Raw genomic sequence first — 14,686 nt, 5'->3', positions numbered from 1 at the left:
TTTTTTTTCTTTTTGCAAATCCTGGGGCTTAAACTCAGGGCCTGGGCAATGTCTCTGAGCTTCTTTTGCTCAAAGCTAGCACTTTATCATTTGAGCCACTGAGGAATTGGATGCAGAGCTTCATGTTTGCTAGACAAGCACTACCACTAAATAACATTCCCAGCCTAAGGGGCAATTTCTATCAACAAAAAAAGGGACTCTCAGTGTGACAGGATTAAAGTTATTGTTTAAAGTCTTCATTCTTGGGTCTTCTCTTTTTATACATACAAGTATAAATATTGTCTTATTTTGTTTATTTTGGTGGTACTGGTATTCGAACTAAGGATCTTAGGCTTGCTATTCAAGTGCTCTATTCAAGTGCTCACACAGTTGAGTCACACCTCTAATCCTTTTTGCTTCAGTTTGTTTTTAATTAATGTCTGCTTAGTGCTTTTGCCTTGGACCAGATCTTGGAGCCACTATTCTGTTAACTCTTACATTCTGCTTAGCTGACATTGCAGGTATGCACCATCGTGCCTGGCCTGTTGAATAAGACAAGTCTTACTAACTTTTTTGTCTAAGTGAGCCTTGAACTATGATCCTCCCATTTCCATCTCGAATTAGTTGAGAAGACATGTAGCCTGAATTACTGAACATACATTTGATTTTTTTTTCAAAGAGATCTCCTTTGAGGTAGTCTTAGTATTTTTCATGACTATTCTCAAAAATAAGCAAATCTACTTCCTTCATGTGACTTAGTTTTATTGTACTCTTCAAAATATTCTTCAGTTTAATTAGTTGATCTTTTTAGCTCTTTTTTTTTTGTGTGTGTGTGTGTGTGTGTGTGTGTGTGCGCATTTGTGCCAGTCCTGGGGCTTGAACTCTGGGCTTGGGACACTGTGCTCAAGACTAGTACTCTACCATTTGAGCCACAACTCTACTTCAGGATTTTTTTTTGTTTTCTGGCACATAACTAAAGAATCTCACAAACTTTGCTACCCATGCTGTCTTTGAACCTTGATTGGCAGATCTCAACCTCCTAAGTAGCTAGGATTCACCAGTACCAGGCTTAGTTTGTATTCTGCAGATTAGAACAGAACTAAAATGTTAAACTTTTTTAGTTTTTATTCTCTGTTTAAAATTTTTAGTGATACTGGATTTGAACTGAAGTTCATTTGACAATTACAGGGATGAACTACTGTTGTCTAAACCAATGGAGTTTAGTTAAGAGTAATTTCTTATAGCTTGAAATGTACCCCAACTAATGAGGCCATGAGTCCAATCCCCAGTCCAATCTCTCCCCCCCCCCCCTCTCTCTCTCTCCCTCCCTCCTCCTTCCCTCCCTCCCTCCCTCTCCCTCCCCCCCTCTCTCTCTTTCTCTCTCTCTCTCTCTCTCTCTCTCTCTCTCTCTCACCCACATACACACACATTTATTTAAAGAATCATTTGTTTCTTTGTTTTGTTTTTACATAGGAGCACCCAGGCTAAAATGTCAAGAGCTCTTAATTTATATCATGGATACAGTGAAAGATTCATATAATGGTGTTATATATGGAGCTGATTGTAGCAATATATTACTTAAAGACATTCTTTCAGTGAGAAAATACTGGTGTGAAATATCTCAGCAACAGTGGCTAGGTAAGCTGTGAAGGTTGGTTGTCATTTTTTTTTTCATTATCAAATGAAACGTCATTAATAAAACCAGTCTGTATCCCTCAAATAATCACAATGTAATATATCTTTAGGAGAATTATGGTTCCAAAATCTGATTCTTTTTCCTTCTATCTTAATTATTAAAACGCTAGTAATCCATTAGTTACGTACCTTTGGAACTAAAATTACAGATTTGAAACATTTCTTCCTTGTTCTCATAGAATCAAGGATCTAGTAGCAAGGAATAAAAAACAAGTAAGGTAAAACTTAATGCCATTGTGGGCTCTGTTAGGTACACAGAGCAGTGTGCCTCAAATGAACCATGAGTATAGGAAATACGAGAAAACTAAAGAGAAGTGTTACAAGAGTGAAAGCAAGAGTTTCAGATTTGAAGGGAGGTAGGGTATATCACAGACATTGTAGGAAGGATGTAAGACACAAATATGGATTAAGCAGTTCCTGAGTTATTGGTAATACAATGAAACTAAATGTATCATGATAGAATGAATTCACCAGGCTTAAGTAGACATGGAAAAAGAAGTCATCCTCACTATACAACAATGAAAACTTAAGTTTGTCCTTGGTGCTTAAGAGGTTGTTAACTGAGCCTGCTGCTAAAATGTCCAAAAACATACATAGCCTACTCTTTTTACTTGTATCAGTTGTTTCTCTTCATTTTCTGTTTTGAGTTGGGGTACTGATGGATAGTTCATGACATGTTTTACATGTATTAGTAAAAGAGTACTGACCAAAAACTATAACTGAATGTTTCAATAATTGCTTTGTTAGGATTTCATGAATGCTTAGAGAAATAGCTTGTCTGTGATTTTTTTTTTTTTTTTTTTTTTTTTTGTCGATTGTAGGGATTGAACTCTGGGTCTGGGCACTGTCCCTGAGCTCTTCACCTCAAGGCTAGTGCTCTACCACTTGAGCCACAGTGCCACTTCCGGTTTTCTAGTGGTTAATTGTAGATCTTCATACCCAGGCTGGCTTTGAACCGTGATCCTCACATCTCAGCCTTCTGAGTTGCTAGGGTTACAGGCATGAGCTACCAGCCAGCTGTGATCTGTTTTGTTTTGGTTGGTTGTGGGGCTTGAACCCTGGGCCTAGGCATTATCCTCGAGCTCTTCATCCCAAGGTTGCCACTCTATCCTTTGAGCCTTAGCGCTACTTCCAATTTTCTAGGGGTTAATTGGAGATAAGAGTCTCATGGACTGGCCGGGAGTTTGGCCTAGTGGTTAAAGTGCTTGCCTAGCATGCATGAAGACCCGGGTTTGATTCCTCGGTACCACATACATAGAAAAAAGCCAGAAGTGGTGCTGAGGCTCAAGTGGTAGAGCTCTAGCCTTGAGAAAGTCCAAGGACAGTGCTCAGGCCCTGAGCTCAAGCCCAGGACTGGCAAAAAAAAAAAAAAAGAGTCTCATGGACTTTAGTGCCAGGACTGACCTTGAACTTCGATCCTCAGATCTCAGCCTCCTGTATAGCTAGGATTACAGGTGTGTGCCCAGTGGCTGTTATCTGTTTTTTAAACTGATGTTCTCATACTCTACTACTGTAGTTGTTCTAATCTTAAGGGAATTCTACACAAAATGATACTTTTTAGTATAGTTCTTTGATTGTTATATATAAACTTTGTTGCCTTTGTGGGATTATGAAATGTTTAAGTTGAATTGTGGCATCAACCATATTGGCCTTGATTTTGTGTGTGTGTGTGTGTGAGCCAGTACGGGGACTCCAGCTCATGGCTTGGATACTGTCCCTTGAGCTTCCTTTTCTCTCCCTCCCTCCCTCCCTCTGTTCCTTCCTTCCTTCCTTTCTCTTTCTGCCAGTCCTGGAGCCTGAACTCAGGGCCTGGACACTGTCTTTGAGGTTTCTCAAGGCCATTGCTCTACCACTTGAGCCACAGCACCACTTCCAGCTTTCTCTGTGTATATGGCTCCTACGAATCAAACCCAGGGCTTCATGCATGCTAGGCAAGCATGCTATTACTAGGCTATGCTCCCTGCCTTTCTTTTTTTAAGCAGCTAATGTTGTTGGGTTTCTTTCTTTTAGACTTATTCTCTGTGTACTTCAAACTCTATCTCAAGCCTTCACCAGATATTAATAGAGTTTTAGTAGCTAGAATAATTCAGGCTGTCACCAAAGGATGCTGTTCACAGACTGATGGATTGAATTCCAAATTTTTGGACTTTTTCACCAAGGCTGTTCAGTGTGCAAGGTAATCTAATTTGCTTCATTTTTTTTTTTATTAAAAATCCACTTGTTCTTCTTGCCAAGACCATGTTTTAGATCCAGTATCTAAAAATGTTGTCTTTTAGAAAATAGGTTGCCCTAGGTAAGCATTTTTAAAATCAACATTAACTAGATTCATGAGGTTCTGTGTTAATACAATTATAAAACTTGACTTCAGTATCTACCACTATGTAAGATCAATTCAATCAAAGACCTAAATGTAAGGTCTGAAGCTGTGAAGATGACAGGGGAACCTTTTATGATATCGATGTAAGCAATAATTTTTTTGGATAAAATTCCCAAAGCACAGAAATAAAACAAAAGTAGGTAGTACACATCATAGAAGAGTGAAGAGACAAACTACAGAATGGGGGGAGAAATTGCTATTTGTCTGGCAAATGATTTAATATCCAGAGTATATAAAGAAGTTAAAAAACAAACCTTAAATTTTTAAAAATAAACTAGTTTTTAAAAAGTGAACAAAGTAAGGAAAGAAAAGGACATCAAAGGGATCCACTTAGCGAAAGAAGAAATTAAACTATCCCTATTCGCAGATGACATGATCCTCTACTTGAGTGACCCAACAAACTCTACTCCCAAACTTCTAGAATAAACCACTTTAGCAAAGTGGCAGGATACAAAATCAACCTTCAGAAATCAGTAGCCTTCTTGTATACCAACAATACACAAACAGAAGGCCAAATCAAGAAAATGATCCCTTTCACAATAGCCCCCAAAAGAATAAAATACTTAGAAATATACTTAACGAAAGATGTAAAGGAATTATTCAATGAAAACTATAAAAGCCTAATGAAAGAAATTAAAGAGGATACTAGGAAATGGAAAGACATCCCATGCTCATGGCTAGGGAGAACCAACATAGTGAAAATGGCTGTACTGCCAAAATTGATATACAAATTCAATGCAATCCCCATCAAAATCCCAAAGACATTTTTTACGGAAATAGAAGATATAATCCAAAGATTCATATGGAACAAGAAAAGACCTAGAATAGTCAAAACAATTCTAGGCAAAAAGAGCAATGCAGGTGGTATTACAATACCAGACTTCAAACTCTACGATAGAGCCATAATAACAAAAACTGCTTGGTATTAGCACAAAAACAGACCAGAAGATCAGTGGAACAGAATAGACGACCCAGAAATAGAACCACATACCTATAGGCAACTTGTATTTGACAAAGGAGCCAAAGATATACAGTGGTCACAACAGATTGGAGAGAGACTCTATAAATGGGACTACCTAAAAATAAAAAGTTTCTGTACAGATAAAAACATAGTTGCAAAAGTAGAGAGACAGCCAACCAACTGGGAAAAGATATTCACCAACAATACATCTGACAAATGCTTAATATCCACTATCTACAGGGAACTCAAGAAACTAATCCCCCCCAAACTCAGTAAACCATTCACTAAATGGGCAAGGGAACTAAAGAGAGACTTATCAGAAGAAGAGATTAAAATGGCAGAAAAGCATATGAGAGAATGTTCATCATCTATTGTCATAAAGGAAATGCAAATAAAAACAACCCTAAGATACCACCTTACCCCATCAAGAATGGCCAAGATTTTGAACTCAGACAATGACAGTTGCTGGCGGGGTTGTGGAGAAAAAGGAACCTTACTACACTGCTGGTGGGAATGTAGACTAGTTCAGCCACTCTGGAAAGCAATGTGAAGGTTTCTTAAAGAACTGAAAATTGACCTTCCCTATGATCCTGCCATACCACTTCTGGGCATCTATCCAGAACATCATGATCCAGGATATTATAAGGACACCTGCTCAGCTATGTTCATCTCTGCACTATTCACAATAGCCAGGCGATGGAAACAATCCAGATGCTCTACTGCAGATGAATGGATACAGAAAATGTGGTATATATACACAATGGAATTCTACATAGCCAACAGACAAGATAAAATAATGGCATTCACAGGGAAGTGGATGAATCTAGAGCAAATCATGTTGAGTGAGACAAGTCAAGACCTAAGGAACAAAAGTTGCATGGTATCCTTAATATGTGGCTATTAAATCCAAAGAGTACAAGAGTGAGGACTCAATAACTGCATACTCAAAGCAATGGACATGATAATGGAAATATAAACATAACTATATAGACAGAAAAACCTATGACTCAGGGCCAGGAGTTTGGCCTAGTGGTAGAGTGCCTGCCTAGCATGCACGAAGACCTGGGTTCAATTCCTTGGTACCACATACATAGAAAAAAAGCAGAAGTGGTGCTGAGGCTCAAGTGGTAGAGCTCTAGCCTTGAGAAAGTCCAAGGACAGTGCTCAGGCCCTGAGCTCAAGACCAGGACTGGCAAAAAAAAAAAAAACAAAAAAAAAAACCTATGACTCTATACATAATGTTTTATTTCATAAATTAATATGTTTCTATGACATACAAACCCTTAGCCTAATTTTGATTACGTTCTAAATACTAAGTCCCAGTGATTGTAAATAGAGATCCCTCCTTGAACACTTGTTAAACTTGTCATTTAAAATATGATGTAAAAATCAACGTTAATAAATTCTCTAATAAAAAAAAAAAGTGAACAAAGTCTTGACATGGTAGAGTATTTGTATAATCCCAGTACTTCAGAGTCTAAGGCAGGAGGATTATAGGTTTGAGGCAGTCCTGGACTACATTGTGAGATCCTGTCACAAAAAACAACCAGTCAAACAAAATGGACACAGGATATGAGTCAGATACTTTTCAAAAGAAGAAATTCAAATGGTCAATTTATGATTTTTTTTTTTTGCCTGACCTAGAGCTTCAACTCGGGCTGGGCACTGTCCTTAGACACATTTTGCTCAAGGCTAGCACTCTGCCATTTGAGCCACAACACCATGTCTGACTTTTTCTGTGGATGTGGTACTGAGGGATCTAACCCAGGGCTTTGTGCATGCTATGTGAACGTGTTACCACTTGCCTGTGTTCCCAGCCAACTAATGTGTTTTTGTAAATGCTCATTAGTTATTTGGGAAATGCAAGTCAAAGCACAGTGAGCTATTTCACTCCCATTAGAAAGGCTGTCATTAAAAATACAAAACAACAAATGCTAGCAAGGATTTAGAGAAAAGGGAATTCCCATGAAGCGTTAGTGGGAATGTAAAATAAGAGCATTGAGCTGTAATAATAGAATTAGTGGATTTCCAAAGAGCCAGTTCAACCCAATGTACAAAATAGTAGGTGATAGTAAGTGGAAAATTGTCTTGTTCTTTCAATTACAAAGTTAAATATTCTCTTAAGAAATTTCATCTTGAGGATAAAATAGTGTGTTTTGGGAGCCCTGGTGTCATACATTTGTGCAGCATTATCCAGTTTATAATATAAAGCATTTTGTAAATGGCAGGTTTTACAGTTTTATATATTTTTAGCTAGCGTTTCAGCAGTGGACAGAGCTAACAGTAGTCTCTTAAGCATCAATTAACTTTGTTGTGTCGTATTACTGTGATTGCTTTCTCTGAATGGTTTTAAATCTAAAACTATTGTTTGAAAAATTTGATTTTTTTTTTCATATGGCATATTCCTATTATACCAAGTTGAATTGTTTTTTTTGTTGTTGTTTTTTTTTCTGTCACAGACAAGAGAAGAACTCTATAGGCTTAAATCACATCTTAGCAGCTCTCATTATCTTCCTCAAAACGTTGGCGGTCAATTTTCGGATTCGAGTATGTGAATTTGGAGATGAAATTCTTCCTACCTTACTCTATATTTGGGCTCAGCATCGACTTAATGACTCCTTAAAAGAAGTACTTATTGAATTATTTCAGCTCCAGATTTATATCCATCATCCAAAAGGAGCTAAAACCCATGACAAAGGTATAAAAGAAATTTTTAGTGTTTTGGATTTATTGCTTCATCGAGACATCGAAGTTTAAATGTGATGGGATTCTATAGGAGAATATGACCTTTAGATTATTTTTCTTAATAATGTCATAAATAGTCAGGACTTTTTTTAATGCATTTTAGGATTTGAGCTAAGAGTAGTAAATTATATCATGTATTTCCTTTATATCATGCCAAGTATTATGAGGAATACAAATAGGTATTTGTTGTTGCCAGTTCCCTGTAAGAGATGATTATAGAATAATAATTAGGAACTAAGAGGTGACACTACTGGACAAAAGAAAACAAAATCTTGGGGCCGGGAGTTTGGCCTAGTGGTTAAAGTGCTTGCATAGCATGCGCGAAGACCCGGGTTCAATTCCTTGGTACCACATACATACCAAAAAGCCGGAAGTGGTGCTGAGGCTCAAGTGGTAGAGCTCTAGCCTTGAGAAAGTCCAAGAACAGTGCTCAAGCCCAGGACTGGCAAAAAACAAAACAAAACAAAAAAAAACCCAAAATCTTGTTTATGTACATTCTGCTTTTGGTAGGTTGATTAAAAGGACCTAATTAGGTAATTAGTGACCAAGGAAATTATGTACATAATACTTATAAAATAGGTGTTATGAAAAGTACAGTGGTTTTCTTCAGTAGATTAGAACTTCCTTGGGTGGAACTAACTTAAATGGTTTCCAAATGCATTTGGGTTCATACTAGTCTAGAATATCATGACCTTGTTGAGATGGTTTACCACATTAAGTGATTACAATTAAAATGAAGTTTATAGCTTTTTGTTAAAAATAGCTTATGTTTTTCATGGACTCTTCTCGAGTTTAAATTTATATACACCCATCACTTTCCATGAACCACGCTAAGTCCCAAAAAAATGATAGCTTTTCAGTGTTTCATCTTTTACCAAGCCCTCAATAAGAGATGATATGTATTTAAAGTTTTAGGGTAAACCGAAAGTTGGCAGATGGATAAAACTGACAGAAAAGCTCATTTGATACGTATATCAAACTTATGTATCAACTTATATTAATATGTTCCTCAAAATCAGTCACCCTAGTTTTCTTCATAAAGGTTATACCACAGTGTTTATGTTGAGATTGTGTGTGTGTGTGTGTGTGTGTGTGTGTGTGTGTGTGTGTGAGTGACAGTGACTTGAACTTAGGGCCTAGGTAGTGTCTCTGAACCTCTTTTGTGCTTGAAGTTAGCACTCTACCACTAGAGCCATAGCGCCACATCAGATTTTAAGTGGAGAAAAGAGTCTCACAGGGACTTTTCTGCCTGGGTTTGCTTCAAACTGCAATCCTTGGATCTTAACCTTCTGAGTACCTAGTTTTACAGGTGTGAGCCACTGACACCTGTCATGTTGAGACTTTTTTTTTTTGTGTGTCAGTCCTGGGCTTGAGCTCAGGGCCTGTGCACTGTACTTGGACTTTCTCAAGGCTAGAGCTCTACCACTTGAGCTTTAGCACCACTTCTGGCTTTTTTCTATGTATGTGGTACCGAGGAATTGAACCCTGGTATTCGTGCATGCTAGGCAAACACTCTACCACTAGGCCAAACTCCTGGCCCCATTTATTTTTTTATATTCTTTTTTTTTTTTTTTTTTTTTGCCAGTTTTGGGCTTGGGCTCAGGGCCTGAGCACTGTCCTTGGACTTTCTCAAGTCTAGCGCTCTACCACTTGAGTCTCAGCACCACTTCCGGCTTTTTTCTATGTATGTGGTACCGAGGAATTGAACCCTGGTATTCGTGCATGCTAGGCAAGCACTCTACCACTAGGCCAAACTCCCGGCCCCCATGTTGAGACTTTTGCGTCAGCACTTTAAGAGGCAGATGACTAGGGCCTGTTTTGGAAAAGATTATTGTAATGGTAAAAATAGTCATAACAAGTAAATAGATCATATACATACTGGTTGAACAAAGTGGTGTTTTCCCTCTTTAACAACAAAAAACATATGGAAGAGTTGTTCTTATGTAAAAGAGATAACAAAATAATTATGTATTCCTTAGGGGAAAGAAAAAGTTAGTAGGGCTTATTTAAGTTGGAATATAAAAGATGTTTATACCAACAATAGTTACTGTGAAGTGGACATTTTTAGAAGTGGTCAGAAGAGGCATTAATACTGAAAATGTCAGACCAGATATCTTCTGATGTTGATGGCTTGCACAGCTGGGTAATTTTATGAGAATTGACAGTGCAAATGGAAATTTGTAAAGTTTGTAAATTACATTTTAACTTTTTTGGATTACAGGTGCTTATGAATCAGCAAAATGGCAAAGTATCTTATACAACTTATACGATTTGCTAGTGAACGAGATAAGTCATATAGGAAGCAGAGGAAAATACTCTTCAGGGTCTCGTAATATTGCTGTCAAGGAAAATTTGGTTGAATTGATGGCAGATATTTGTCACCAGGTATAATAGCTGTTGTCACATATTGAAGTTACCTGTTAATTTTCATTCTGGACTTTTTATACCTATGTTATCAATAAGCCTATAAAATTACGTATAACTTTCCTTTCAAAATATACTGAGTGCTGGTGACTCAAGTCCTGTAATACTAGCTGTTCAGGAGGTTGAATTCTAGGGATGGCAATTTGAAGCCAGCCCAGGAGGGAAAGTCTGTGAAACTCTTATCCCCAGTTCACCAAAATGCTGAAAGTGGAGGTGTGGCTCAAATAGTAGAGCACTAGCCTTGAGCACAAAAATCTTAAGGCCAGTGCAGAGGCCCTAAGTTGAAACTCTAGGACTAGCACCAAAACCAGAAAACCTCCCACATATTTGTAAAAACTCTTTTTTTTTGCCAGTCCTGGGCTTGAGCTTAGGGCTTGAGCACTGTCCTTGGACTTTCTCAGGACTAGCACTCTACCACTTGAGCCTCAGCACCACTTCTGGCTTTTTGATATGTATGTGGGGTACTGAGGAATTGAACCCGGGTCTTCGTGCATGCTAGGCAAGCACTCTACCACTAGGCCAAACTCCCGGGCCCTGTAAAAACTCTTTTTATTTAAAATGTAACTTTCTTTTTCTTTTTGCTGGTCATGAGACTTGAACTTGGGGCCTGGGTGCTGTTCCCTTGAACTCTTGCTCAAGGCTAGGTCTCTACCACTTTGAACTTCAGCTCCATTTCTGGTTTTCTGGTAGTTGATTGGAGATAAGAGTCTCAGGGACTTTCCATCCTGGGCTGCATTTGAACCAGAGTCCTCAGATTTCAGCCTCTTATGGAGCTATAGTTACAGCATGAGCTACCAGCACCCAGCTTAAAATATAACTTTTGAATATTAAGTACTTATGGGAAATTCATGATGAACTTTACTATTCTTAAAATATTATTAATGAAATATTAGATAATCCTAAAAAAGAAAGAAGATAACCTTTACCATAATGTATTCTTAAAAAAAGATAGCACATTAATGTAGCATGAAAATTCACAACATTAAAAATTGTAATTTAGTGGATTAAGATTTTTTAATTCATTGTTAAAATCATTACTACTATCTAGTAGAGTATTTCTGTTACCAAAAGAAATGTCAGAGCTGTAGCATTCAGTCCTAATTCCCTCTTCTACTGTCCGTTGGCAATCATTCACTGATCTACTGCTAATCTTTGTAGATTTGCCTGTTTAACTTCAGAGAAATGGAATCATATAATATGTAGGTTTTGTTTTTTGTTTCCTTCACTTAGCACAATGTTGTATCATGAATCAGCCAGTACCCAAACTTACAATGTTGAATATTTAATTATTCTGCATTTTACATATATTGCATTTTACATAATCTCTCATCAAATGGCCTAATCATTATGTAAAAACTTTTTTGTGGTATTAGGCCTATACTTCCTAGGACTTACATTCTAGCACTTGAGTCATGCCTTTAGCCCTGCTTTTTACCAGTAAATTACTGGCTATAAGGAATAGTAAACTTTTCTGGCTAGCTTTGAACCAGATCTCAGCATCTTGGATAAGAATTGTGAACATGAGACATCAGTGTCAGATTTAAGTATAATTTTTTCTTTAGTTAATGTCCTAGGTGATATGTATTAATAGTAAATTTATTTATTTATTTATTTTTGTCATTCATGTGGCTTGCGCTCTGGTCCTGGGCGCTGTCCCTGAGCTCTTCAGCTCAAGGCTACCACTCTACCACATTGATTCACAGCATCACTTCTGGTTTTCTGGTAGTTAATTGAAGATAAGAGTCTAACAGACTTCTATGCCCAGGCTGGCTTTGAACCATAATCCTCCAATTACAGGCGTGAGGATTACAGGTGTGAGCTAGTAAATTTGCCCAGCTACTAAATTTAAATTTTAATCCCTTTGACAGTATAGACTTTTGCTTTACTTTTAGATTTCTTAGTGTGTTTCAGTAAATCTGTTCAGAAAATAAAACTTGATATTTGTTTTCTAAGAATGTTATTGCCATTATGTATATGTATATATATATATGCTATCATATATTATATGTATATATATATATACTTTTGTAACTTAATGCTCTTTTTTTTGAGTTTTTTCTCTCTTCATTTGATAACGAATTTTTTCATTGAAGTATTGGAAAACAGTAACAGGTAATAATAATAATAAAAAAAAACCATTGGCTTATTTCTGTTTTACAGGTTTTTAATGAAGACACCAGATCCCTGGAGATTTCTCAATCTTATGCTACTACACAAAGACAATCTACTGATTACAGTATACCTTTCAAAAGGAGGAAAATAGAACTGGGATGGGGAGTGATAAAAGATTATCTTCAGAGGTCACAAAATGATTTTGATATTGTGCCTTGGTAAAATGTTATATATTTCCTTATTTTAATCATAATTTTTCCTAGAAAACATCTAGACTAAGTATTTTGACCATAGTAACCATACTTCACCTTCTCCATTCAACCAACCTAGTATCCATACCCAGGATAGTTCCCTTAGTGTATGCTAATTGTTCAGAAGGGTTTCATTATGGTATTTCACACGTGTACATAGAATACTTTAATCAGATTGACCCTCTTCTCCCCCCTTTGCTTACTCTCACTTTTCCCTTCCTTTCAGTGAGATTTTGTTTGCCATCTTCATGCACCAACTTTGATGTCCTCTCCCTAGAGGTTCCCCCTCCTCCCTAACTGGTTGAACTCACCCTTCTACTTCTTAGGCAGGTAGTTGCTCTACCATTTGAATACTTCCAGCCCTGAGAACTATTTTATTTTGAAGATAGTACCAGGAAAACTAGGAAGGTGATATTTTAATTAGGATATTATAAAGGTAGCATATGTCTGTATTTGCATTTTTAGCTTGTTGGTGGAATTTTACATTTTTCATATTGTTTTATTTTTCTCTCATTTAGGTTACAGATTACAACTCGGCTAATATCAAAGTGTCCAGCCAGTTTACCTAACTGTGAGCTTTCTCCATTACTGGCCATCTTGTGCCAGCTTCTACCACAACAGCGACATGAGGAGCGTACACCATATGTGTTACGATGTCTTACTGAAGTTGCATTGTGTCAAGGAAAGAAATCAGATCTAGAAAGCTCTCAAAAGTCAGAATTATTGAAACTCTGGATTAAAATTTGGTGTATTACCTTTCGTGGCATCAGTTCTGAACAAATGGAAACTGAAAACTTTGGCTTACTTAGAGCTATTATTCAAGGAAGTTTAGTTGAAGTTGACAGAGAATTTTGGAAACTATTTACTGGCTCAGCCTGCAAACCTTCAAGGTATTGTATCAGAATTTATGGATACATACTTCTGTTGAACATGTTAATTATAACTTAAATGCTTTTGTTTGGCCAGGATCTTATATGCAGTAAATACATAAATGTGAATATAAATTTTACTGAGGCTAACTTCTTTTTTATATTTTTTTAAATTTTTGATTGTTTTTGTTAAGGTGATATATAGAGGGCTTACAATTACATAAGTCGGGTAAAGAGTACATTTCTTTTTGGATGTCACCCCTTTTCTCATGCTCTCCCATCTCCACCTACAAGCTGTATAGTTCATTTTCAACATAGTGTCTAGTAAGTGTCACTGCTGCATTTATTTACCCTTTTGTCACTCAACTTTTGTGCCCCCTCTTATACTCCCAAAGACAAAAGAATAAGCAAGACAACACAAAAAGAAAACAAAAATAGCAACAAAGAACAAAACTTCTAGGTCCTGGAGTTTGGCCTAGTGGTAAAGTGCTTGCCTAGCATGCATGAAGCCCTGAGTTCTATTCCTTGGTACCACATACACAGAAAAAAAGCCATAAGTGGCGCTGTGACTCAAGTGGTAGAGTGCTAGCCTTGAGCTGAAGACCTCAGGGACAGCATCCAAGCTCAGAGTTCAAGCCCCACTACTGACCAAAAAAAAAAAAAAAAAAAAAGAAAGAAAGAAAGAAGGGGAAAGGAAAAGAAAAAGACCTCTTGTTTTCATTTCTTGGAGTTCATTTCAATACATATTATATGATGAAATGCACATTGGCATTGAGCCTTTGTGTTCCTCAAATAAGACTAGGCTGATTTCTTTTTGTCTGTACTTTATAACAATGTAAATAAAAATTATAAACTTTATTTTTGTAGACTGCATACTGTTATTATCCTCCCCGCCACTGATGAAATTGGTGATTTTATTTATTTTTATTATTTTTTTTTAACCAGTCCTGGGCCTTGAACTCAGGGCCTGAGCACTGTCCTTGGGCTTTCTTAAGGCTAGCGCTCTACCACTGGAGCCACAGCACCATTTCCAGCTTTTTTCTATATATGTGGTACCAAGGAATCAAACCTGGGTTTTGTGCACTCTAGGCAAGCACTCTTATCACTAGGCCAAACTCCAGGTCCCATTTTATTTTAAATAAAGTGTTTTTGGTCAATTGTGGGGCTTGACCTCAGGGCCTACATGCTGTCCCTAAACTTTTCTGGTGAAGGCTACTGCTCTACAAGTATGAGCCATAGCTCCACTTCTGGTTTTCTGGTTGTTAACTGGAGA

General features: G+C 37.2%; 1 protein-coding gene across 1 annotated transcript in view; it reads left to right on the top strand.

Annotated features, from left to right (window-relative positions):
* The window catches only part of Atm (ATM serine/threonine kinase), a 94,776-nt gene that overhangs the window by 5,702 nt on the left and 74,388 nt on the right, over nt 1–14,686 (top strand). Inside the window, exons 5-10 of the mRNA XM_090319574.1 lie at nt 1,453–1,617; nt 3,685–3,850; nt 7,472–7,710; nt 9,979–10,142; nt 12,342–12,511; nt 13,063–13,434. Coding sequence (XP_090175700.1) covers nt 1,453–1,617; nt 3,685–3,850; nt 7,472–7,710; nt 9,979–10,142; nt 12,342–12,511; nt 13,063–13,434 — 1,276 coding nt within the window. The remainder of the gene's footprint in view (nt 1–1,452; nt 1,618–3,684; nt 3,851–7,471; nt 7,711–9,978; nt 10,143–12,341; nt 12,512–13,062; nt 13,435–14,686) is intronic.

Source organism: Megascapheus bottae, chromosome 27 (assembly GCF_031878675.1).
Source record: "Megascapheus bottae isolate mThoBot1 chromosome 27, mThoBot2.hap1, whole genome shotgun sequence".
Lineage (NCBI taxonomy): Eukaryota > Metazoa > Chordata > Mammalia > Rodentia > Geomyidae > Megascapheus > Megascapheus bottae.
The sequence above is the reverse complement of the archived record's forward strand: the minus strand, read 5'-3'. Positions and strand labels throughout refer to the sequence as shown.